This window comes from Anomaloglossus baeobatrachus, chromosome 5 (genome assembly GCF_048569485.1).
Source record: "Anomaloglossus baeobatrachus isolate aAnoBae1 chromosome 5, aAnoBae1.hap1, whole genome shotgun sequence".
NCBI classification, from domain to species: Eukaryota; Metazoa; Chordata; class Amphibia; order Anura; family Aromobatidae; genus Anomaloglossus; species Anomaloglossus baeobatrachus.
Window position 1 is genome coordinate 389,212,009 of NC_134357.1, and position 25,269 is coordinate 389,237,277.

Below are 25,269 nucleotides of genomic sequence, written 5' to 3' on the forward strand. Positions count from 1 at the left end.
ACCACAGGACGTGGAAAATTTTCCTGTCGTGGTGCTCTGCTCAGGGTTTTTCTCCCTGGCCTTTTGCCTTGCCCACTTTTCTGTCCTTCCTTCAATCTGGACTGGAAAAGGGTTTGTCGCTCGGCTCCCTTAAGGGACAAGTCTCAGCGCTCTCTGTGTTTTTCCAGAAGCGCCTAGCCAGACTTCCACAGGTACGCACGTTCCTGCAGGGGGTTTGTCACATCGTTCCTCCTTACAAGCGGCCGTTAGAACCCTGGGATCTGAACAGGGTGCTGCTGGTTCTTCAGAAACCACCATTCGAGCCAATGAGAGATATTTCTCTCTCACGCCTTTCGCAGAAAGTGGTTTTTCTAGTAGCAGTCACTTCACTTCGGAGAGTGTCTGAGCTAGCAGCGCTGTCATGCAAAGCCCCTTTCCTGGTTTTTCACCAGGACAAGGTGGTTCTGCGTCCGTTTCCGGAATTTCTCCCTAAGGTGGTATCCCCTTTCATCTCAATCAGGATATCTCCTTACCTTCTTTTTGTCCTCATCCAGTTCACCAATGTGAAAAGGATTTGCACTTGTTAGATCTGGTGAGAGCACTCAGACTCTACATTTCTCGTACGGCGCCCCTGCGCCGCTCGGATGCACTCTTTGTCCTTGTCGCTGGCCAGCGTAAAGGGTCACAGGCTTCCAAATCAACCTTGGCTCGGTGGATCAAGGAGCCAATTCTCGAAGCCTACCGTTCGGCTGGGCTTCCGGTTCCCTCAGGGCTGAAGGCCCATTCTACCAGAGCCGTGGGCGCGTCCTGGGCTTTGAGGCACCAGGCTACGGCTCAGCAGGTGTGTCAGGCGGCTACCTGGTCGAGCCTGCACACTTTCACGAAACACTATCAGGTGCATACCTATGCTTCGGCGGATGCCAGCCTAGGTAGACGAGTCCTTCAGGCGGCGGTTGCCCACCTGTAGGAAGAGGCAGTTTTACGGCTCTCTTACGAGGTATTATTTTACCCACCCAGGGACTGCTTTTGGACGTCCCAATTGTCTGGGTCTCCCAATGGAGCGACAAAGAAGGGAATTTTGTTTACTTACCGTAAATTCCTTTTCTTCTAGCTCCAATTGGGAGACCCAGCGCCCGCCCCTGTTTTTTTGTGTACACATGTTGTTCATGTTGAATGGTTTCAGTTCTCCGATATTCCTTCGGATTGAAGTTACTTTAAACCAGTTTATAATTCTTTTTCCTCCTTCTTGCTTTTGCACCAAAACTGAGGAGCCCGTGGGAGCACGGGGGGTGTATAGGCAGAAGGGGAGGGGCTTAACACTTTTAAGCGTAATACTTTATGCGGCCTCCGGAGGCATAGCCTATACACCCAATTGTCTGGGTCTCCCAATTGGAGCTAGAAGAAAAGGAATTTACGGTAAGTAAACAAAATTCCCTTCTTTATAAGGCAGGACTACATAATTTGTGGTCAATACAAAGGACTGGCACATCACTTTCCTAGAGCCTTACAAAGGGTCAGGCATCATTCATTTCCTATTCTGGTAGCTAAATAGGAAAGGTTCTTTACAGCAGTCAGACTGTGAAATGCCTGAGATGAAGAGGTACTAATAGCAGATACTATAATAACTAGTGATGGGCGAAGAGTTAGATAATGGTTTTGGGATTATTTGTACCCAATACCTAATACTATTCCATTATTCGTCATGAATAACAAACCTAATGCAAGTGAATGGGAAACCCAAGCATTTTTCTGAGAGAAATCTTCAAGAAAAATGATTGATCTGCATTAGGTTTGATATATTTGATATTCGTGACGATTACTCGAATAGTACAAGGTATTTTGCACAAATAATCCGAATATCTTAACTCCTTAACGACCCATGGCATACGGGGTACGTCATGGATCATGTGAGGTTAATCCCCGCTCCCTGCCGTGGGCAGGTCGCGGCGATCCGTGCACATATCAGCTGTTTTCAACAGCTGACCTGTGTGCCTGCTAGTCGCAGGTGGAATCTCTTCCACCCGCGAACATTAACCCCTTACATCTCGCTGCCAAAATCTGGCAGAGAGATGTATATGCGCGCCGCCATGACATTGACTTACCCCGCCCCCATCGGAAGTCACGTGACATGATCACGTGACTTTTGGTGGTTGCCATGGTAGCACAGGGTCATGTGATGACGCCTGTAGCTAACATGAGTCACTTCCCCTCAATGCCGGAATACAGTCGGCATTGAAAGCAAAGCACCAAATCTGCAGTTCTCAGCTCTGTAGCTGTGATCTGCAGATAGGGCGGAGCGATCGGATTGCTGATCGCTATAGCCCCCTAGGGGAACTAGTAAAATAAAAATAAAAAAATAAAAAAACCTAAGAGTTCAAATCACCCCCCTTTCACCCCATTGAAAATTAAAGGGTTAAAAAAATAAAAAATATACACATTTGGTATTGCCGCGTTCAGAAATGCCCGATCTATCAAAATATAAAATCAATTAATCTGATCAGTAAACGGAGTAGCTGCAAAAAAATTCCAAACACCAAAATTGTTTTTTGGTTGCCGCAAATTTTGCGCAAAATGAAATAACAGGCGATCAAAACGTAGCATCTGCGCAAAAATGATACCATTATAAACATCAGCTCAAGATGCAAAAAATAAGCCGTCACTGAGGCGTAGATCCCGAAAATTGAGAACGCTATGGGTTTTGGAAAATAATGCAAAATGTGCGCCACTTTTTTTGGACAAGCTTGTGAAATTTTTTTTAACCCCTTAAATAGAAGTAAACTTATTCATGTTTGGTGTCTACAAACGCACACTGACCTAAAGCATCACAATGACACATCAGTTTTACCATATAGTAAACACTGTGAATAATATATCCCAAAAACTATTGTACGATCACACTTTTTTGCAATTTTTCCGCACTTGGAATTTTTTTGCCGTTTTCCAGTATACTATATGGTAAAACTTATGGTTTCATTTAAAAGTACAACTAGTCCCGCAAAAAACAAGCCCTCATATTGCAAGATTGACAGAAAAATAAATAAGTTACAGCTCTCGGAAGAGAGGAAAAAACAAAACGGAAAACACAAAATGCTTGGGGTTAATATTTAATCATCACTAACAAAATCTATATTTGTGGAGAAGGGTCCATCAAATTTAACCTATGACTTTGTTCAACCTATGTAAGTATATAAAAATAAATATAAAAGCTTGTTCACCATTCTCTAAGAAATATTACTATATATTGGACTCAATTTTTTTTTTTTTTTCCTCCCCCGAAGAGGCAGGGGCTAATAACAGTGATTTAGATTGACAGCGGCTTTTTGTTGTGTTTTTGCTGCACTCGCTTCCTGTTGATTAACTTGCTTGGTCAGAGGGCAGGGAGACAGAAGCCGGCACTGATTGGACGTGGGGCTCGCATGACATCATAACCCCACATGAGCCCATACACCACGATCCTGGACACCACTGGAGGGACACTGGTACAATACGGGAGTATAGGCTGTATACCCTACGGGTAGATCATCAGTATTATAGTTAGAGGCAAACCACATTAACTTTTGGTTTTTTTAATAACCGGCTCAAACAAAGGAATTTTATTTTATTTTCTAATATATTAAATTGCAACCATTTTCTCTATCTGTGTAAATAGCATAGCATGCTGCTTTCTGGTAAAATGTTAAATTTCCATGATTTTTACCAAAAACCTGAAAGACTCCTTTATAGCCAATCCTTTTTTCAAAGAACCATTTGTATCTATAGTTTGACAAATCTGTCCCGTTTTATGTTACAGAAAAACTATTCCCAAAACGAATGTCAACAGAGCCAAACACTGACCGGTAACCCTAAGTTGGTGCCGATACAGTAGAGCCACAGTTCTTTTGACATAGACTTATAATCTCAGACACGACGTGTAGACCTGAGGAGTGGTTTTAAGTTCCTCATTGCTGTTTTTGTAATAAGGAAATGCATGCCCAACAGTTCACAGAAACTGTATTAGAGTAGGATCAACAATCCATGTGAACAATCATTTCCATAATTGTAGATGTGGAAAAATATGGCCCTCTAATAACCAGCATCCTGTTGGTGAAATAAGAGGAGTTAGAATGGTTGCATATGGTTCTGGGTTTAAATGACTTAGATTATTATGGGTCATCTAATGAGTGTCTTCCTTTTTCTCTTGTCTGACAGAAGCGCTTCAGAGCTGTGTATGATTACTCCGCAGCAGATGAAGACGAGGTTTCCTTCCAGGATGGTGACACTATTATTAATGTGCAGCAGATTGATGACGGATGGATGTATGGTACCGTGGAGCGCACAGGAGAGACGGGCATGCTTCCTGCCAATTACGTTGAAGCCATCTGATTGGGGAGAAGTCGCCTATTCTCTCTCACACACAATCATGAAGCATTCCAGTGCAGCCCTGTCCCAGCTTTCGGAAGGGTGGTCTCCACCTCTCCCTGTCTCAGCATTCTCTCTTAAACCCTCTTTGCTGCCCTCTGGCGCCAGAAGAGAAAATGACCTCTTCCTTCATCTTTTAGTCACTGGAGGGAGCACATTGAGGAGATGTCTCCCGCTTTACTTTCCCTTCTGTTATGTCTGATTGTCTATGCGCTTTGCACTGGTATCATATTTTTTTTTTTTTCTCTCCTAAAATTCCCAGTACAAATATTCCCAAAAATCTGTGCCCATTGAGGTGGAGTCTGTGCGCCCCTCAATTCATAATGTAATGCCCAAATATTAACAGTTTATTTTTTTCTTTGTGACAAATTGTGATCATCTTATTTTATTTTTTATCTAAAATTCTTCTGTATAGTACGAAGATAATTGTAGGGCTGTGTCTGACCTGCTAACCACACTTGACACGTCATTGCATTTCTTTTTCCGTTCTGGTATGACATCCTCGTGCAAGTTTCTTCCACATATACAGCAGAAACATCACTGATCTGTAGCTAAAAGAGCAACACTCTCTGGTTAAGAAAGGGCACATGATGGGGCCCCAAGAGGTAGCTACATTTTCCTCAAGGTAACCCTTGCTGCAGTCAATTACCTTGTTGGATATGTGCCATTTTATTTCAGAAAATACTATCAAATCTATATAGAATTTAGCTGAATTGTAAACGGCTTGAAATATTTAATTATAATATTTTTCATTTTCTTTCCTTTCTTCTTTCCATTTCTCCCTTTCTTTAACATCTAAGTATATTTTATAAATATATGTAAATTTTCCCATTTATTTTTTTTTTCTTTTTTGAACGTCACCTTAGGATTTAGAGACTTAGTTAAGAACAATCAGTGATCATTAAAGGGACAAGTTTCGGTGAAAACCAATAAAAATAGTCTTAATACTTTTTAATGACAAACATTTCATCTGTAGGCCTTCAGCTTGTCTTCTCCTCCACAACCGCCTCCTCCCTATATGTGAGAGGGAGACAGCTGTGAAGGAGCTTACAAAGGTTTTCTAGTGGTTGAGAACAGAGAGGGGATTTCTGTATCGCCCCAAAGTCCCCTTCCCCTTACATACCGGGTATATAGAGACAGTAATGCTGGTGCTGATCACCTTTATTGATGAATTACTGGGGTAACCAGGATTATCCCTTCCTATATCATAGGCATATGATGACCTTTGTTTTATGAAGAGCTATGGCATTCTTCTGGTGCTGACATTTAACCAAATGCGTCTTGAGCCAAATTTCCATTTTCTTTGCCTTATTTGCTTCTGCTTCATTCCTCATATACAGACAGGTTTTGTTCTTTTGAGGGTATATCTTCCCTCAAGTCCTGGTCTCCTCCTTCTTCGGGTTTACTTCCTGCTGTAAGGAGTAGGGAGATTCCCACATGCAGGGACCAAGCACAAGTCATTCAGTGTACCTGAGGTCACATTTATTTAAAGCACAAAAAAATAGTAGAGCAAATTTAACTGGAACCTAATGTGAAATCTTGGTGAGATGAGTAAGAACTGTAATGATACTTCACACATTCCTTTACTAAGCAGTGTATCATCTTTACCATCCGGCGGGGTGCCATAGGCCAAGTGAAGAGGTCTTGTAGAGGCATACCACCTCATTATATATACATGCCTATTGGCAAATGTTGGGTAGGGAAGTTCCCCTCTCCCACATGCCAAAAAAGGACCAAGAAATTCTTTACTCTTATAGGGAAGGAGTAAATATCTATTCCATTCATTCCCAACTGGACCAAAATTATTCCTTCCCTTCTATTATTCAATGCACTTTCACTCAGACCCAATGCGGAATAGGGGAACAGAGAAAAGACACCCCTCCAAGTCGCCCTCCTTCCCTCCGCAGCCTTACTGTCTTGTGTACATGTCAGTCATCAGTTTTATTTTTTTATTGTTTATCACACCCCCATGCTGGGAAGCCTTTGTATCAAATTGCTTGGGCCTATAATCATTTAGTAAAAAAAATCAAAAAAAAAATCAATCATGTCGCTACCAAGAAAAGCTTTCTCGGTTTACTTAAATTGAAAATAAAAATATCATTTTTACCTGTGACTATTGTGCTTTATTTCTGGACCATCTCACATGTTAGACAGTCAGCATAATATGGTATTTTTTGGTTTTATTAATTTGTAAAGGAGGAAATGGTCACAGTACACACCAAGATATTTTAAACAATATAAGTTACTTAAGGTAGATAGTAATGAAAAACAATAATCCTCTATGAACTATAATATGAGCATAGGGAAAAAGGGTATAAAGGAAGTGGAAAAAAGGGAAAAAATACAAGGTTAATACAAAACCTACAAAGAAAAAAAAACTAAATAGAAAATAAGGTCATCTAACACTATGTTGTAAATATAAAGTTATATATTGTTAACTCTGTGGTTATAGAAAAGTCAAGATTTCTGGTATTATTAAAGTATTGTTCATAAAGTTCTTTAAAGGGAACCTGTCAGGTCCCATATGCGTTCTAACCTAGAAGCAGGGTGATATGTGGCCTAGTAGCCCCTTCCTACCCATCCCTGTGTTGTAATAGTGTGTAGTATGAAAGTATAATAATGTTTTATTACTTACTTGTTCCCTATGTAAATGAGTAGGGGCTCTAGTCCTCTGGGCGTTTGCATGGTTTCTGTTGTATCACGCCCCTTTGGGCGTGATACCATGGATTTACATGAGCGATGTCACAGTCACTCCTTGAGATCCCGCGCATGTGCACTTACCAGTCCCCCTGCCTTGTTATCCGGGTGCTTGTTTCTCGGCTTCAGACTAGCACTGCACATGCTCAGAAGACTCCTGCGGTTCCGACCATGCGCATAGCGCATCTGAAGCCAAGAAACAAGCACCCGGATAACAAGGCCGCGGGAATGGTATGCACGGGACCTCAAGGAGCGACCGTGATATCGCTCATGTCAGAAACCATGCAAACACCCACAGGGCGATGCAATGCCCAGGGAACTAGAGCCTCTGATCATTTACATAGGGAACATGTAAGTAATAAAACATTTTTATACATTCACATTACACACTATTACAACACCGGGATGGGTAGGAAGGGGTTACTAGGCCACACATCACCCTGCTTCTAGGTTAGAACACATATGGGATCTGACAGGTTCCCTTTAATATTGGAGGAAATAATATGCTCCATAAACCCTACCTTTGGTCGTATTTATCCAGCTAGTCTGGATGGGAATCCACTATTTTGCCGTTGCAAATCAGATTTCAGCTTGCATCTGTGGTAGATTAAAAGTTCTTATTGACTATCGGTAACTTCACTTTTTACCTCACACTGACATATATATTGTACTTTCTGTTGGTAACACATCACATTAAGGTCACCAAATTTATTTCAATTTGCGAATTTGGCTTCCCTTAAAGGGAAAGAAACTATCAGCTGATACATGACCAATCCACAGGCAGCATGTATCAGGCACTGGCTTTATTATCTCAGCCATGGATGTTTGACTCACACTGCTGCTGCTCCAGGGGCTTCTTCTCACCACTGATTGGCAGCTTTCAGTCTACTCTGCCAATTGGTCGTAGGACCAAGGCTATACAGAGGTCATGAATATGGAGGGCTACATGACAGCAGGTTTACTAATCCTCTACTAATAATCTCTTGATATTAGTGATTTGTATCTTTTCATGTAGTTTACATACAAAGTTAACATATCAGCTCACCACCTAATCCAAGGAGTCCTAAAGTTCCACCATAGATGCACAGATCTTCATGGCTTGTGTTCATGAATATAAAGCAGATAACGTATTGGATGGGATCCAGCACCAATGTAGTTAAAACTTCAATTATTGTAATTGTTATGATTCCATAGTGGTGTTCAAAGATATATCCTTAGAAATGCATGAATCCTTATACATATAATGAAATGGACAGATGTGAAGGTGTTTCTATATCTCTGAGCATATGGAAATTACATATTATGAGGTACTTCTCCTTCATATAACAAATATATAATGGATTGAACATTATTGGGTATCAATTTAAAGAGTAATAAAAATACTAATGAGTTGAATCCATAGAAAATAATACAATGGTTGGTTATATACACAACGTGGTCAAAATTGTTTGTACCCTTCGTTTAATGAAAGAAAAACCCACAATGGTCACAGAAATAACTTGAATCTGACATAAATAATAAAAAATTTGCAAATAAAAATGAGACACTGCTTTTCACCCATGCTTCCTCAGAATTTAAAAAATAAAAAAATAAAACTCGTGAAATAGGCCTGGACAGAAATGATGGTTCCCTCCTTAACTTAACATTTTTTTGCCCAACCTTTTGAGGCAATCACTGCAATCAAACGATTCCTGTAACTATCAATGAGTTCTGCACCTCTTGACAGATATCCTGGCCCACTCCTCAAGAGCCAACTGCTCCTGTTATCTCTTGTTTGAAAGTTGCCTTTTCCAGACTGTATGTTTCAGCTCTTTCCAAAGATGCTCAATAGGATTTGGGTCAGGGCTCATAGAAGGCCACTTCAGAATAGTCCAATGTTTTCCTCTTAGTCATTCTTGGGTGTTTTTAGTTGTGTGTTTTGGGTCATTATCCTGTTGCAAAACCCATGACCTGCGACTGAGACCAAGCTTTCTGACACTGGGCAGCACATTTCTCTCTAGAATCCCTTGATAGTATTGAGATTTCATAATGCTCTGCACAGATTCAAGACACCCTGTGCCAGATGTGGTAAAGCAGCCCCAGAACATAACAAAGCCTCCTCCATGTTTCACAGTAGGGACAGTGTTCTTTTCTTGATATGCTGCATTTTTCCATCTGTGAACATACAGCTGATGTGCCTTGCCAAAAAGTTCCATTGTTGTCTCATCTGATCATAAAAAATTCTCAGAGGCTTTGTGGCTTGTCAACATGTAGTTTGGCAAATTCCAGTATGGCTTTTTTATGATTTTTTTTCTCTTTAAGAATGGTGTCCTCCTTGGTTGTCTCCCATGAAGTCCACTTTGGCTCAAACAACGACGGATGGTGCGATCTGACTTCTTGAGTTTGCAGTTCACCTTTAATCTCTTTAGAAGTCTTGCTGGGCTCTTTTGTTACCATTCGTATTATCCATCTTTGATTTGTCATCAATTTTCCTCCTGCTGCCACGTCCAGGGAGGTTGGCTAGTCCCATGGACCTTAAATTTCTAAATAATATGTGCAACTGTAGTCACAGGAATATCAAGCTGCTTGGAGATGGTCTCATAACCTTTACCTTTTAACATGCTTGTCTATAATTTTCTTTCTAATTTCCTGAGACAACTTTCCTTCGCTTCCTCTAGTCCATGTGGAGTGTGACACACACCATGTCACCAAACAGCACAGTGAGTGTCTGTAGCCCACTATTTACAGGCCCACTGACTGATTACAAGATTTACACATATGATGCTAATTAGTGCACACCTTGATTTAACATGGCCCTTTTGTCACATTGTTTAGGGGTGCCATCATTTTTGTCCAGGCCTATTTTGAGGTTTTTTATATTTTTAAAAAAAATCTGTGGAAGCATGGTTGAAAAGCAATGTCTGACTTTCATTTTGTTAATTTTCATAATTTTTTATTTATTAATACTTTTGTCAGATTTAAGTTATTTCTGTGAACCTTGTAGGTTTTTCTTTCATTAAACGAGAAGTACCAACAATTTTGACCATGTGTGTATAACTTTCCAATCTAAAAGGAAAACATTGAAAAGAATGCAATCATAATAATGGAACAAGTAGAAAACTGAATATAACAAATGTAGAATTATCATAACAGGACATACATGAACCAGATGAAAAATAAGTATTCCAGTTAGTGTTACAAACATGAGATTAACCCCTTCACGACCATGGACTGAAAGATCCGTCATGGTGCCCTGGGCCTTAACGACCAAGGACGGATCTTTCCGTCATGGCGTAATCGCGGCACCGGAGCCTCCGGTGACTGCGAAAAGTTAGCATAAACCGCAGATTCGGGGAGGAGGGGACCTGTACCTGACATCAGGAGGGGTGGTGCCTCCTCCCCGGACCTACGGAGGCTGTGATGGGCTGACGAACGCCGCTCAACCAATCACAGCCACTGTAATGTTCCAGCCACTTAAAGTGACTGAAACATTGAAATCCAGCCCTGGCCAGTGCAGCTATAGCACTGGCCATTGGCTGGAGCTGGGTGACCTCACTGGATCACCCTCCCCCAGCTCCAGTAGCTCTGATTGGAGACATCGGCCTTGTGACCGCTGTCTCCAATCACAGTGGACCTGTTGCCGGTGACCGCCCCATCAGCTTCACTTCCCGTTCCCTGCAGCACGCCAGCACAGTGAGTGTACACAGTGCAATGGCAGGGCGACAAGCTCCGGTCCCATGTTGTTATGTTACCGGAGCATGGGACCCGGAAGTTGCCGCGCTGCCATTGCACTGTATGAAACCGGCCTCCCGATCCGCTGCCGCCGCTGCCCTCCACGATCTGCCACCCGCACCCCCACCCCTCATATCTGCTGCCCGCACCCTCACCCCCACACCTCCCGATCCGCCGCTGCCCTCCGTGATCTGCCACCCGATCTGCCCGCACCCCCACACCTCCCGATCCGCCGCTGCCCCCCGCGATCTGCCACCCGATCTGCTGCCCCCACCCCCACACCTCCCGATCCGCCGCCCTCCATCTGCCACAGTGCCACCGGTCCCCCCCCGATCTACTGCCCGGCCCCTTTCCCTCGTGATCGGCTGCTCGTGTCCTCACCTCCGTGATGTGCTGCCAGCCCCCTCCACTCGAGATCGGCTGCCCGCTTCCTCCCTCCCCTGTCACCCCCGTGATGTGCGCTCCCTCCCTTGTCACCCCCGTGATGTGCGCTCCCTCCCCTGTCACCCCCGTGATGTGCGCTCCCTCCCTTGTCACCCCCGTGATGTGCGCTCCCTCCCCTGTCACCCCCGTGATGTGCGCTCCCTCCCCTGTCACCCCCGTGATGTGCGCTCCCTCCCCTGTCACCCCCGTGATGTGCGCTCCCTCCCCTGTCACCCCCGTGATGTGCGCTCCCTCCCCTGTCACCCCCGTGATGTGCGCTCCCTCCCCTGTCACCCCCGTGATGTGCGCTCCCTCCCCTGTCACCCCCGTGATGTGCGCTCCCTCCCCTGTCACCCCCGTGATGTGCGCTCCCTCCCCTGTCACCCCCGTGATGTGCGCTCCCTCCCCTGTCACCCCCGTGATGTGCGCTCCCTCCCCTGTCACCCCCGTGATGTGCGCTCCCTCCCCTGTCACCCCCGTGATGTGCGCTCCCTCCCCTGTCACCCCCGTGATGTGCGCTCCCTCCCCTGTCACCCCCGTGATGTGCGCTCCCTCCCCTGTCACCCCCGTGATGTGCGCTCCCTCCCCTGTCACCCCCGTGATGTGCGCTCCCTCCCCTGTCACCCCCGTGATGTGCGCTCCCTCCCCTGTCACCCCCGTGATGTGCGCTCCCTCCCCTGTCACCCCCGTGATGTGCGCTCCCTCCCCTGTCACCCCCGTGATGTGCGCTCCCTCCCCTGTCACCCCCGTGATGTGCGCTCCCTCCCCTGTCACCCCCGTGATGTGCGCTCCCTCCCCTGTCACCCCCGTGATGTGCGCTCCCTCCCCTGTCACCCCCGTGATGTGCGCTCCCTCCCCTGTCACCCCCGTGATGTGCGCTCCCTCCCCTGTCACCCCCGTGATGTGCGCTCCCTCCCCTGTCACCCCCGTGATGTGCGCTCCCTCCCCTGTCACCCCCGTGATGTGCGCTCCCTCCCCTGTCACCCCCGTGATGTGCGCTCCCTCCCCTGTCACCCCCGTGATGTGCGCTCCCTCCCCTGTCACCCCCGTGATGTGCGCTCCCTCCCCTGTCACCCCCGTGATGTGCGCTCCCTCCCCTGTCACCCCCGTGATGTGCGCTCCCTCCCCTGTCACCCCCGTGATGTGCGCTCCCTCCCCTGTCACCCCCGTGATGTGCGCTCCCTCCCCTGTCACCCCCGTGATGTGCGCTCCCTCCCCTGTCACCCCCGTGATGTGCGCTCCCTCCCCTGTCACCCCCGTGATGTGCGCTCCCTCCCCTGTCACCCCCGTGATGTGCGCTCCCTCCCCTGTCACCCCCGTGATGTGCGCTCCCTCCCCTGTCACCCCCGTGATGTGCGCTCCCTCCCCTGTCACCCCCGTGATGTGCGCTCCCTCCCCTGTCACCCCCGTGATGTGCGCTCCCTCCCCTGTCACCCCCGTGATGTGCGCTCCCTCCCCTGTCACCCCCGTGATGTGCGCTCCCTCCCCTGTCACCCCCGTGATGTGCGCTCCCTCCCCTGTCACCCCCGTGATGTGCGCTCCCTCCCCTGTCACCCCCGTGATGTGCGCTCCCTCCCCTGTCACCCCCGTGATGTGCGCTCCCTCCCCTGTCACCCCCGTGATGTGCGCTCCCTCCCCTGTCACCCCCGTGATGTGCGCTCCCTCCCCTGTCACCCCCGTGATGTGCGCTCCCTCCCCTGTCACCCCCGTGATGTGCGCTCCCTCCCCTGTCACCCCCGTGTTGTGCGCTCCCTCCCCTGTCACCCCCGTGTTGTGCGCTCCCTCCCCTGTCACCCCCGTGTTGTGCGCTCCCTCCCCTGTCACCCCCGTGATGTGCGCTCCCTCCCCTGTCACCCCCGTGATGTGCGCTCCCTCCCCTGTCACCCCCGTGATGTGCGCTCCCTCCCCTGTCACCCCCGTGATGTGCGCTCCCTCCCCTGTCACCCCCGTGATGTGCGCTCCCTCCCCTGTCACCCCCGTGATGTGCGCTCCCTCCCCTGTCACCCCCGTGATGTGCGCTCCCTCCCCTGTCACCCCCGTGATGTGCGCTCCCTCACCCGTCACCGCCGTGATGTGCGCTCCCTCACCCGTCACCGCCGTGATGTGCGCTCCCTCACCCGTCACCGCCGTGATGTGCGCTCCCTCACCCGTCACCGCCGTGATGTGCGCTCCCTCACCCGTCACCGCCGTGATGTGCGCTCCCTCACCCGTCACCGCCGTGATGTGCGCTCCCTCACCCGTCACCGCCGTGATGTGCGCTCCCTCACCCGTCACCGCCGTGATGTGCGCTCCCTCACCCGTCACCGCCGTGATGTGCGCTCCCTCACCCGTCACCGCCGTGATGTGCGCTCCCTCACCCGTCACCGCCGTGATGTGCGCTCCCTCACCCGTCACCGCCGTGATGTGCGCTCCCTCACCCGTCACCGCCGTGATGTGCGCTCCCTCACCCGTCACCGCCGTGATGTGCGCTCCCTCACCCGTCACCGCCGTGATGTGCGCTCCCTCACCCGTCACCGCCGTGATGTGCGCTCCCTCACCCGTCACCGCCGTGATGTGCGCTCCCTCACCCGTCACCGCCGTGATGTGCGCTCCCTCACCCGTCACCGCCGTGATGTGCGCTCCCTCACCCGTCACCGCCGTGATGTGCGCTCCCTCACCCGTCACCGCCGTGATGTGCGCTCCCTCACCCGTCACCGCCGTGATGTGCGCTCCCTCACCCGTCACCGCCGTGATGTGCGCTCCCTCACCCGTCACCGCCGTGATGTGCGCTCCCTCACCCGTCACCGCCGTGATGTGCGCTCCCTCACCCGTCACCGCCGTGATGTGCGCTCCCTCACCCGTCACCGCCGTGATGTGCGCTCCCTCACCCGTCACCGCCGTGATGTGCGCTCCCTCACCCGTCACCGCCGTGATGTGCGCTCCCTCACCCGTCACCGCCGTGATGTGCGCTCCCTCACCCGTCACCGCCGTGATGTGCGCTCCCTCACCCGTCACCGCCGTGATGTGCGCTCCCTCACCCGTCACCGCCGTGATGTGCGCTCCCTCACCCGTCACCGCCGTGATGTGCGCTCCCTCACCCGTCACCGCCGTGATGTGCGCTCCCTCACCCGTCACCGCCGTGATGTGCGCTCCCTCACCCGTCACCGCCGTGATGTGCGCTCCCTCACCCGTCACCGCCGTGATGTGCGCTCCCTCACCCGTCACCGCCGTGATGTGCGCTCCCTCACCCGTCACCGCCGTGATGTGCGCTCCCTCACCCGTCACCGCCGTGATCTGCGCTGCGCTCCCTCCCCCACCTCACACCCTCCCCGATCTGCTGCCTCCTTCATCTCCTGTGATCCAGCTGCCTACATCCATCCTGTAGGGTAACTATCCCCAATCTCCCCTTCCCACCCATCCCCCCCATGCCCACCTCCCCCCATCCTCTGCCGCTCCTGCATCCACTGCGCCCTCTCCCATCCGCCCCCACCCTATCCCAGCCGCCGTCTCACAATCACAGATGCTCCCTTTATATGCCGCTGCCCCCCCATCTGCCGCCGCCCCCCCCCCCCCATCTGCCGCTGTTTTTTTTTTTTCTATGCCATGGGGGTCTAGTTTCCAAAATGGGGTCACATGTGGGGGAGCTCCACTGTTTCGGCACCTCAGGGGGTCTCCAAACGCAACATGGAATACGCTAATTATCCCAGACAATTTTGCGTTTGAAACGTCAAATGACAATCCTTGCCTTCCGAGCCCTGCTGTGCGCCCAAACATTTTATTTCCACCACATATGAGGTGTCTGTGTACTCAAAAGAAATTGCACAATACATTTTATGGTGCAATTTTTCCTGATGCCCTTGTGAAAAAAAAGCTACCTGGTTGAAGTAACAATTTTGTGGTAAAAAATATTTTTTTTATTTTCACGGCTCAACTCTATTAACTTTTGTGAAGCTCCCAGAGGCTCAAAGTGCTCAATAAACATCTAGATAAATTCCATGAGGGGTCTAGTTTCCAAAATGGGGTCACATGTGGGGGAGCTCCACTGTTTCGGCACCTCAGGGGCTCTCCAAACGCAACATGGTGCGGCTAACGATTCCAGCTAATTTTCTGTTCAAAAAAGTCAAATGGCGCTCCTTCCCTTCCGAGTCCTGCCGTGCGCCCAAACAGTGGTTTTTCGCCACATATGAGGTATCTGCGTGCTCAGTAGAAATTGCCCAACAAATTTTGGGGGTTCATTTAATTCTGCTACCCTTGTGAATATGCAATATTTGAGGCTAAGTTAACATTTTTGTTGCAAAAAGTAAAATGTTAATTTTTTCCTTCCACATTGCTTTAGTTACTGTGAAGCACCTGAAGGGTTAATAACCTTCTTGAATGTGGTTTTGAGTAGCCTGAGGGGTGCCGTTTTTGGAATGGTGTCACTTTTGGGTGTTTTGTGTCATGTAGACCTTTCAAAATCGCTTCAAATGTGATGTGGTCCTTAAAAAAAGTGGCTTTGTAAATTTTGTTGTAAAAATGAGAAATTGCTCATAAACTTTGAACCCCTATAACTTCCTTAAATTTTATTTTTTTTTTCCCAAAATTGTTCTGATCTAAAGTAGACATGTGGGAAATGTTATTTATTAATTATTTTGTGTCATATGTCTCGTTGGTTTTAGAGCATAAAAATTAAAAGTTTGAAAATTACAAAATTTTCAAAATTTTCGCGAAATTTCCGTTTTTTTTTTCAAAGAAACGCAAAAAATATCGGCCTAAATTTACCATTAACATGAAGCCCAATATGTCACGAAAAAACAATCTCAGAATCACCGGGATCCGCTGAAGCGTGCCAGAGTTATAACCTCATAAAGTGACACTGGTCAGAATTGCAAGAAATGGCCTGGTCTTTAGGGTCAAAATAGGCTTGGGGCTGAAGGGGTTAACACAACAAAAATACATAAAAAAAAATGTTAAATCGTTCTGATAGTTTAGACCTTGCTTAAAATGTGCATTTAATTGCAGTATCCAATACGTTTCCCCGTGAGGAGTGGTTTATGTTTCTATATTATTAGAGATGAGATGTGCTGAAAGTTAAAATAGCTGTATGGGAAGAGTTGCTGTTACTGGACACATTTTCTTTCTGCCAAATGATCAATATGTTATCTATATACCTTCCGTACCATCTAATGGACACAAGGAAAGCATTATTGATGTTATGAATACTATACCACCAAGACATGTACAAATTTGCCAAGTTGGGCGAGAATTTAACTCCCGTAGAGTAGCTGCAAGTCTATGAAAAATTCCCCATAAAAAGTAAAAAAAAATATATATTTTTAAGCAAAAAAAACACATTACCGTAATGATGTATTTGTTATATGAGGAATAAATACCAGATTTAGACAGATGGAATGACATGGCTGTTAAAGATAAATCATAAGAAATGGAAGAGCACAACGAAATTGTCACATGTGACCCTAGATGAATGGTCAAACCATTTAATCTATTTCAAACTGTGTAATAGATATTTGGTATCCTTAATATAGCCCATTGTTGAAGTTACAAGTGGTTGTAACAGATCTACCTAAACAGTCATTCTGTGATAGAACCAATGCCTGCTATTATGGGTCTGAAACTGGGCGGAAACCAGACTTGTGTGTTTTAGGTAGGGCATGTAAAATTGACAGGTAGGAAATTTTACCATTTAAGTATTCTGATATTTTTTGTAAAACATGTACCCTCCTCTAAGATGTTTATAATGCATTTTTAATCAAGGGGGTGGGGTTTTGTGTTAGACGAAGGTATGTTTCCTCATTTGATAACATTGACATAATAGTGTTGCGGATGGGGGCTGGGCCGCTGCAGGGGCTGCTCGGATCCGGGTTCGTCACTGCGGCTTGAGTGGTGACCAGACTCTGGCTCATACGGCCGTCCGTCCTCACAACCGTAGGAAGGGAGTATTTACAGGGGATTGATTTGTCGGTGACGCCACCCGTGGGTTGCGATGAGGTATTGGTAGCACCGCCGCTGCCTGGTGATGGGACGCCTGGGGCCGATGGAGCGGGGCAGCAGGATGGAATTCCCTCCACGGGTAGGGGAGGTGTAGTCCCGGGGCCCAGGTACACGGGAGTAATGGCTGTTGGAGGTAACGTGCCGGGTTGGACCGGGGATCAATGGTGTACTCAAAGTTCAAAGAATCACACACAAAGTCCAGTGGTAAACCAAATTGCCAGTGACCGGTCGTCTTCGCCAGGTGTATTCGGGTCCCACACCCGGGTGTAGCAAACAGGGGTCCCTTCCTCCTGCACTCAGTGTCTGTGTCTTCTCTGGGACAACTTCGCTTGGACCGGGGAAGTCCACTCCCGGTACTGTGTATATTTGGGAGCTGTGGCCCGCGAAATCTGACCCTTGGGATTTCTGTGGGTTCTGACGGACAACCTATCCCCCGCGTTGGGCTTCAGTTTCTCTCTCTGGGCTTCTGTGGAACTAGGCCTGAAACCTTGTCCCCGGCTGGTCAATTAACAAGGGGGCTTGCAACAGTCCTCGTGTCCAGGTACCCCGATTGTGCACGGCCTCCAGACCTGATTTCCGCTGATGGCACCGGCGGGCTACAACCCTGCCTGGGTCCACTTAAGGTCTCCCGCGACCAGATCTCCGTCGCCTATGGTCCTGCTTGTTGTCTACCACCTAGTCCGGGGGCCCCAACCCCTGACTCACTTCCACACTCTGTACTTGACTACTGTCAGAACTCGACTGCTCTGTTCCCGCCCCTGACACCTCAGGACCCCTAGGTTGGGCGCTCCCATCCGCCTGGTCCCGCTCACTGGTGTGTCCCTATTATCATGGAGGGGTGGTTAGGCTTTAATGCAAGGGTGGGGAACCTCCGGCCCGCGGGCCGTATATGGCCCGCCATGCCCTTTTATGCGGCCCCCGGGCAGATTCCCGGGGGCGGCAGTGCTCGAGCTGCCACCGCCATCTTGTGGGCCGCTGGCCCTTTAAATCCGCACATGTGCTGTTACCAATGCGTTCTCTCGCTGGCCAGTGCCAGCGAGAGAGGACTTACTTTGTGGGCGGGTTTAGTGCTCTGCGTTGCCCGCCCCCCAGCCCTCTGAGCTGCGTGCCCATCCCCCGGCCCTTGGAGTTTCATGTCTGGTGCCTGCTCTCCGGTGCTGTGAGTCCAGCGCTGCTGTGTGTCCAGCGCCAGCCCTCTACTGCTGTGTGCCCTGTCCAGTGCATTGTGGCCCCCCTCCCCTCAGTGCTGTGTGCCCCCCTATGCTATGTATCACCCTAGGTTTGTGTGTCCACCTCCCCCCCCACTGATGTCAGGGCTCCGCAAGTGATATCTGTGTGCCCCAGCCCCTCTTGTGTGGCGCCTGCGCCCCAGCCCCTCTTGTGTGGCGCCTGCTCCCCAGCCCCTCTTGTGTGGCGCCTGCGCCCCAGCCCCTCTTGTGTGGCGCCTGCGCCCCAGCCCCTCTTGTGTGGCGCCTGCGCCCCAGCCCCTCTTGTGTGGCGCCTGCGCCCCAGCCCCTCTTGTGTGGCGCCTGCGCCCCAGCCCCTCTTGTGTGACGCCTGCGCCCCAGCCCCTCTTGTGTGGCGCCTGCGCCCCAGCCCCTCTTGTGTGGGGCCTGCGCCCCAGCCCCTCTTGTGTGGGGCCTGCGCCCCAGCCCCCCCCTCTTGTGTGGCGCCTGCGCCCCAGCGTCTCCTGTGACTTATACATCACAGGAGGGGCTGGGGGCACATACATCACAGGAGGGGTTGGGGGCATATACATGTCCCCAGCCCCTTTTGTGATGTATGTGTCTCCTGTGATGTATATACAGCGTCTGTTATGTGATGTATATGATTTACCAATCTTATCACAAAGAGTTGACTGCGCTCCAGACGCAGACAAAAATGAAAAAGCAGCTGTGAGAAGAAACATGATTAGTATCACCAAACATCACAGCCGCACCAAATAGAAGCCGCCACAGTAGGGGTGAGATAATTAATTGTTTGACCAAATATAGCAGGGTCATTTTCACATTGATAATTTTGTGCAGCCCCCGAAGGATGGTAGAAATTTCCAAATGGCCCCCGGCAGAAAAAAGGTTCCTCACCCCTGCTTTAATGGCTGTGTGTTGTACCTGGGTGTGGGTTTTTTTGTGTTGGAATCAAGGAGGGTGGACTACTTCTCTGACTACCTGGTTTTGCCAGGGCATCACAATAGATTAGACTGTCGAGAATAACAAGTGAGCCTTCCCCTGTTTGGGGGGTCTCACAACAATATTGTCATTGTTGGATAGATCCTTCAAGGCTGTATAAAAACTATGCTAAATGACATATAGCTGGAATCGGGCTCTCTCTCTGTTATGCTGACAGATTTCAATTAACTTTAGTTATATGCAGATTTCATATGCAGAACATTTAGCTACTTGTTTCTGCTTGAATTTGTCAGCTTTGTTAAATCTGTAGCTGCTATTGTCTCCTAGAGGCATGACTTAACCCCTTTACGACCATGAATGTCCTTGGTCGCCTCCCTCCGGTTACCGCGGACATGTCGGCGATCCCGTTGTAATACCCGCTCATCTGTTGATCAGCAGGAATGTGTGGCTAACAGGTGCAGATGGATCAGAGATCCACCTGAACCGGTTAACCCTTTAGATCGCACTGTCAAATAGTGCGATTTTTTTTTTTTTTTTTTTTTTTTGTTTTTTTTTTTTTTATGGCCGCGGCGGGGATCACGCTGTTCCCCGCCACCATCGGCAGTCCCATGACTTGATCACGCATTGGTAATCTGTTACCTTGGTAGCGAGGGGTCAGCTGATGACCTCTGACGCTACTGTGATCTGCTTCCTGTGAGAGCCGCTGGCATTCACAGGAAAGCAGCATTTCTTCTGGTCAGAGTGATGCTGATCTGATCGGCAGAAATGAACAACCAATCGGACACTGCAGTGATAAAGTTCCCTATTGGGACTAATAAAATGAATAAGTAGGAAAAAAAGTTTTAAATATGAAAAAATAAAACAAAGTTCAAATCACCCCCCTTTGCCCCATTGAAAATAAGTTTAAAAAAATATACACATTTGATATTACAGAGTTCAGAAATGCCCGATCTATCAAAATATAAAACTGATTAATCAGATCGGTACACGGCATAGTGAGAAAAAATTCCAAACGAAAAATCACTTTTTTTTTTTTTGGTGGCCGCAAAAATTTTGAAAATGAAATAACAGGCGATCAAAATGTAGCACCCACACAAAAATGGTATCTTTAAAAACATCAGCTCAAGATGCAAAAAAATAAGCCATTACTGAGCCCCAGAGCCGAAAAAATGAGAATATTACGGGTCTCTGAAAATAGCGCCAAAAGCGCTACTTTTTTTTTTTTTTGACAAATCTCCTGAATTTAACTCTTCAATTAAAGTATACATGTTTGGTATCTATGAACTTGTACCAATGTGAGCATCATATGGACACATCAGTTTTACCATATAGTGAACACCGTAAATAAAAAAGCCTGAAAAACGATCGTGGAATAGCAATTTTTTGCAATTTCACTTCACTTAGAATTTTTTTTACCTATTTTCCAGTATACTATAGGTAAAACTAATGATTTGTTTCAAAAGTACAACTCGTCCACAAAACATAAGCCCTCATATAGCAATATTGACGGAAAAATAAAAAAAATCTAAGGCTCTCGGAAGTAGGGGAGGAAAAAAGCGAAAATGAAAAACGGAAAATTGCCTGGGGTTAAGGGTGTATCTTTCACCAGGTTTTTTTTCCACCTAATCTGAGAGCAGCATACTGTAGGAGCAGAGATTCTGATTCCACCGATTTGTCACTGGGCTACTTAGTGTAGTTTTGAAAAAATCACTGTTTAATCAGCAGTAAATTATCATTACAGGACTACTTGGCGTCCTGCCAGGTAGTTCAGCATATTCATGAGCTCTGTATAACTGCTAGATGTGTATCAGAGAAAACATTGGTTTTATCAAAATGACAGCAAATAGCTCAGTAAGAGTGACACTGCTGGACTTAAGGTTTCTGTTTTTACGTTATGGTGCTCTCAGACAAGGTAGTAAATCTGGTGACAGATACCCTTTAAGAGTAAATGTGATGTGTAAATAAAATTGTGGTTAAATGCACATTCTTAAAGTTAAATGTGTTTATTAAAATGGGAAACACTGCATTTTATCATTACAAAAAACATCTACCCAATGCAGGAAATTACCTGAGCTTGCACAATTAGTACAGGGTGCAAGATCTGGATATACAGTTGTGCCCAAAAGTTTACATACCGAGGCAGATTTGTTTTGCTTTCTTGGCCTTTTTTCAGAGAATGTGGATGAAAACACAGAACATTTTTTTTCCACTCATGGTTAGGGGTTGGGTGAAGCCATTTATTGTCAAACTACTGTGTTTTCTCCTTTTAAATCATGACGACAACCAAAAACAGCCAAATGACCCTGATCAAAAGTTCACATACCCTGGTGATTTTGGCCTGATAATATGCACAGGAGTTGACACTAATGGGTTTGAATGGATAATAAAGGTAACATCCTCACCTGTGAGCTGTTTGCTTGTAATCAGTGTGTGCATAAAAGCTGAGTGAGTTTCTGGGATCCAGACAGACTTGTATCTTTCATCCAGAACGGATTTACGGGAAAAGATAGTTAAACTGTATAAAACAGGAAAGAGATACAAATAGATATCCAAGGAATTGATAATGACAGCAGTATTCAAACTGTGATTAACAAATGGAAAAATCAGGGGCTCTGTAAAAACCAAACCACAATCCGGTAAACCAACAAAAATTTTGGCCACAATTGTCAGGAAAATTTTTCGGGATGCAAAGAAAAACCCACAAATAAATGCAGGACTCACTGAAAACTAGTGGTGTGGCGGTTTCAAGATGCACAATAAGGAGGCACTTGAAGAAAAATGGGCTGCATGGTTGAGTTGCCAGAAGAAAGCCATTACTGCGTAAGGGCTCATGCGCACGTTGCGGTTTTTTTTTGCGTTTCTGCAGCATTTTAAGCTGCAGCATCACATTGTCAAAAGTCATGCGTTCTGCTTCCCCAGCAAAGTCTGAGAATCATGCAAAATCTGTGCACACAATGCTTTTTTTTAAACGCAGCGTTTTGATTGTAAAATATTTGACAATCTCTGCATTTAAAAAAAGCAGCAGGTCAATTCTTTTGTCCGTTTTGGCAGCGTTCTACACCCATTGAAATCAATGAGTTGTAGAAAAGCACTACCAAAATGCTAAGCAGTGCGTTTGCACTGCATTTTTGTTGCAGTCCGCATGTTTGTTTTTTTTTAACATAAACGCTGTTCTTTCGGTCTTTCTCTCTGTCCATGTCGGTCTCTCCCTCTCACCCCCTCTCTCATACTCACCGATCCACGATCACCGGCGCTGCGCGGCACGGCGTTCACACTGTGGCGGCTTCTCTTTTGAAAATGCCGGCCGCTCATTAATCCATCTCGTATTCTCTGCTTCCCCCGTCCACCGGTGCCTATGATTGGTTGCAGTCAGACACGCCCCCACGCTGAGTGAAAGCTGTCTCACTGCAACCAATCACAGCCGCCGGTGGGCGTGTCTATATCGAGCAGTAAAAAAAAATAAAAACGACGTGCGGTCGCCCCCCAATTTGGATACCAGCCAGGGTAAAGCCACACGGCTGAAGGCTGGTATTCTCAGGATGGGGAGCTCCACATTATGGGGAGCTCCCCAGCCTAACAATATCAGCCAGCAGCTGCCCGGAATTGCCGCATCCATTAGATGCGACCGTCCCGAGACTCTACCCGGGTCATCCCGAATTGCCCTGGTGCGGTGGCAAACGGGGTAATAAGGAGTTAATGGCAGCAGCCCATAGCTGCCACTAAGTCTTAGGTTAATCATGGCAGGCGTTTCTCCGAGATACCTTCCATGATTAACCTGTAAGTTAAAGAAAAATAAACACACATCCAAAAAATCCTTTATTTGTAATGAAAGACAAAAAAACACCCTCTTTCACCACTTTATTAACCCCCTCATAAACACCTCCAGGTTCGATGTAATCCACGCAAGGTCCCACGACGCTTTCAACTCTGCTACATCGGAAGCTGACAGGAGCGGCAGTAGAACACCGCCGCTCCATGCAGCAATTTAAGTGAGTCGCGCGATCAGCTGTGCTGTCACTAAGGTTACTCGTGGCCACCGCTCTCAGGTGGAGGACTGCAGCTGTGGCCGCGAGTAACCTGAATGAAAGCACAGCTGTCACTGCAGTCACTCAGGGGATTTGCGATCACAGGTGAGTCCTTCATGTGTGACCGCAAATCAGGCTGACGCACGCGCGCGCGATGTCAGTGAAATCGGGTCAAGCTCTGACGTCACTGCTGCGGACTCCTGTGTCCTAGCACTGACCTCCGAGGTTCATCTTAGTTCATGACAGCACACAGAGACAGAGCCGTGGGATGACAATGAAGTCAGGTGCAGTTCATCAGAGTTCATTCTCATTGCCCGTCTGTGTCTGCTGTCAGCGTGTATGTAGCAGAGCTGAATTGCCGGGGGACCGCACTGACAAAAATGCATCCAAAACACATGTAAAATGCATCCAAAATACATGCGTTTTGGATGCATTCTTTTTGTCAACACGCAGCGTCAAGTCTGCCAGAGGGTGCATTTATTTCTGCACTGGCCAGGATTCAACGTGCGCATGAGCCCTAAATGCCACAAAGTATCTCCCCTACAATACGCCAAACAGCACAGACAAGCCTCCAAACTTCTGGAGCAAGATACTGTTTCCCCAAAATAAGGCCTAGCAAGTTTTCAGCAAGGCCTAAATATAAGACACCCCCCCCCCAAAAAAAAAAAATAAGCCCTGGTTGCAGTTCAATAATGAAATGTCCATGGAGCTAAAAACGTTATAGAATGCTGCAAGACACTTCATTATAGAAAGCTTATACTCTCCAAAAGAGAGAAGACCTCGCAAACATACTCACCAGATGCCAACCGGGAGCAGTGGAACGCATTAAGGACCTCTCGGCAGAATGCATACCCACACACATCAGATAACACAATCACACATCAGATTGCACACACACCACATCTAGCGATATCGATTGCTTCTACCCGGTATACGGTAAGGACCTGGCAAGCTGTGCAGTGCAGCGCCAGGACCTTTCGGGTGAAACACATGGAGGACCCAGCAGTGGAATGCATCAGAGGCGAGAGCAGAAAGTCCCCTGCTGGAAGGAAGCAAGTGGTATCACCAGATGTGAGTGTGTGCATGCGTGACTATGTGTGATCTCGTGTGTGTGCTATCTAATATGTAAGGCTGGAAAAAAATCTATGCGAGTAAAATCGGTCCGACTGGGCTGAAAAAAACTCGGCTGATTTTAGTTCACGTTAGGTCCGAGTGCGATGCTTTTTCTGAATAAATTAATGATTTTACTAGCGTGTGTAATGCTGGTGTAATGCGTATTTTTTACTATGTAATCTGCCATTCAGCTCTGCTACATGGCCGCTGACAGCAGACACAGGCAGCCATGTAGTAGAGCTGAATGGCAGATGACAGCAGACACAGACAGAGCCGCACGATCAGAATGAACTCGGGTGAACTTCACCCGACTTCATTGTCATGCTTCGGCTCTGTCTGTGCCGCGTCCTGATTAGCGATCACCTGTGAAGGGCTCACCGGTGACAGCTAATCCCCTGAGTGAAGTTAGCAGCCCTTTCTCATACTCGCCGATCCCCGGCGCGGCGCTGCACGGCATTCACACTGCTCCGGCGGCTTTTACTATTTTGAAAAAGCCGGCCGCTCATTAAACAATCTCGTATTCCCTGCTTTCCCCGCCCACAGGCGCCTATGATTGGTTGCAGTGAGACATGCCCCCACGCTGAGTGACAGGTGTCTCACTGCACCCAATCACAGCAGCCGGTGGGCGTGTCTATACTGTGCAGTGACATAAATAATATAATTAAAAAAAACGGCGTGCGGTCCCCGCAATTTTAATACCAGCCAGATAAAGCCATACGGCTGAAGGCTGGTATTCTCAGGATGGAGAGCTTCACGTTATGGGGAGCCCCCCAGCCTAACTATCAGTCAGCAGCCGCCCAGAATTGCCGCATACATTAGATGCG

At 47.7% G+C, this 25,269-nt stretch overlaps 1 protein-coding gene across 1 annotated transcript in view; it reads left to right on the forward strand.

The window, feature by feature from the left end:
• Positions 1-6,490, forward strand: part of LASP1 (LIM and SH3 protein 1) — a 106,676-nt gene extending 100,186 nt beyond the window's left edge. Inside the window, exon 7 of the mRNA XM_075350111.1 lies at positions 4,168-6,490. Coding sequence (XP_075206226.1) covers positions 4,168-4,341 — 174 coding nt within the window. The 3' untranslated portion in view covers positions 4,342-6,490. The remainder of the gene's footprint in view (positions 1-4,167) is intronic.
• Positions 6,491-25,269: the final 18,779 nt, after the last annotated feature.